Source organism: Salvia hispanica, unplaced genomic scaffold (genome assembly GCF_023119035.1).
Source record: "Salvia hispanica cultivar TCC Black 2014 unplaced genomic scaffold, UniMelb_Shisp_WGS_1.0 HiC_scaffold_647, whole genome shotgun sequence".
Lineage (NCBI taxonomy): Eukaryota > Viridiplantae > Streptophyta > Magnoliopsida > Lamiales > Lamiaceae > Salvia > Salvia hispanica.
Genome location: NW_025952407.1, coordinates 2,117 through 3,000, shown reverse-complemented (window position 1 = coordinate 3,000; position 884 = coordinate 2,117). Strand labels below are relative to the sequence as shown.

Here is an 884-nt window from a genome sequence, read left to right as displayed (position 1 = left end):
TATCCTTGATCGCCTTATCATCGTCGCTCTTTGCGCTCAAGAAATTCCTGCACTGGAACGTGAGATGCCCAACCCGCCCACACTTCTTGCAGGAGCCACGCGCCTCGTCGGCATTGGATCCTGTGATACGAGCAAGAGCGAGTAAACCCTGGAAACTAGCATAGGCGTTTTCCTGTTCACCCTCCGAGGCAGCGACGCTGTTCTGAGCGGAGGCGTTGCTCTTGTCTTCTTTGTTGGGTGCGTAGGGATCGTATCCAATTGCACTCTGCCAGATGCCGTGAGTCTGTAAGGCGGCGCTGCTGTGCACCCGGTTGTTCGCGGGCATGCGAACCCTCCCCGCGGTCGCCGGCATCTTGGCGTGATCTGAACAAACGGGAAATGGGGATGTTTAACACACTAGGGTTCCAGATTAAGGTTTGATTTTGAAATTATGAGATGAACATTAGGGTTTAGAAATTGATTCCGAATCGCAATAGGAATTGAAACAACAAATTGCACAAAATCAGAAATCAACGCGAAGAGCGTAAAGGAGAAGGGGAGTTGAGCAAATACCTAGTCGGGCAGCAGACGACGACTATTGTAGCGGGTTAGAGGCGCGGCGTTTATGAAATTGCGCTTCCGATTATCTCCAAATTACGGAGGCGGTTGAAATTGGGAAATATTGTCTTCGGAAATTTGAGGAGCGGTACAGATCCTCCCAATTGGCGAAATGATTTCACAAATAATGAAAATTATAAAGATAAGGAGATATTGGGCCATTCAAGATATTATAACTTGCCTCATCTTTTCCATTCAAACAAAACATGTATCCCCTCTCAAGTATAACTCTAATTTTATCCATATCATTCCATGTAATAAACGTTATTACTTATTAGAGTGAAATA

The 884-nt window shown here is 45.9% G+C and overlaps 1 protein-coding gene across 1 annotated transcript; it reads right to left on the bottom strand.

The window, feature by feature from the left end:
• Positions 1 to 13: 13 nt before the first annotated feature.
• LOC125199714 (CAX-interacting protein 4-like) lies at positions 14 to 352 on the bottom strand (the record flags this gene model as incomplete). The annotated part of the gene is made up of 1 exon (XM_048097644.1): positions 14 to 352. A coding segment is annotated over exon 1 (339 nt), but the record flags the coding sequence as incomplete, so codon positions are not given.
• Between the last annotated feature and the right edge of the window lie 532 nt (positions 353 to 884).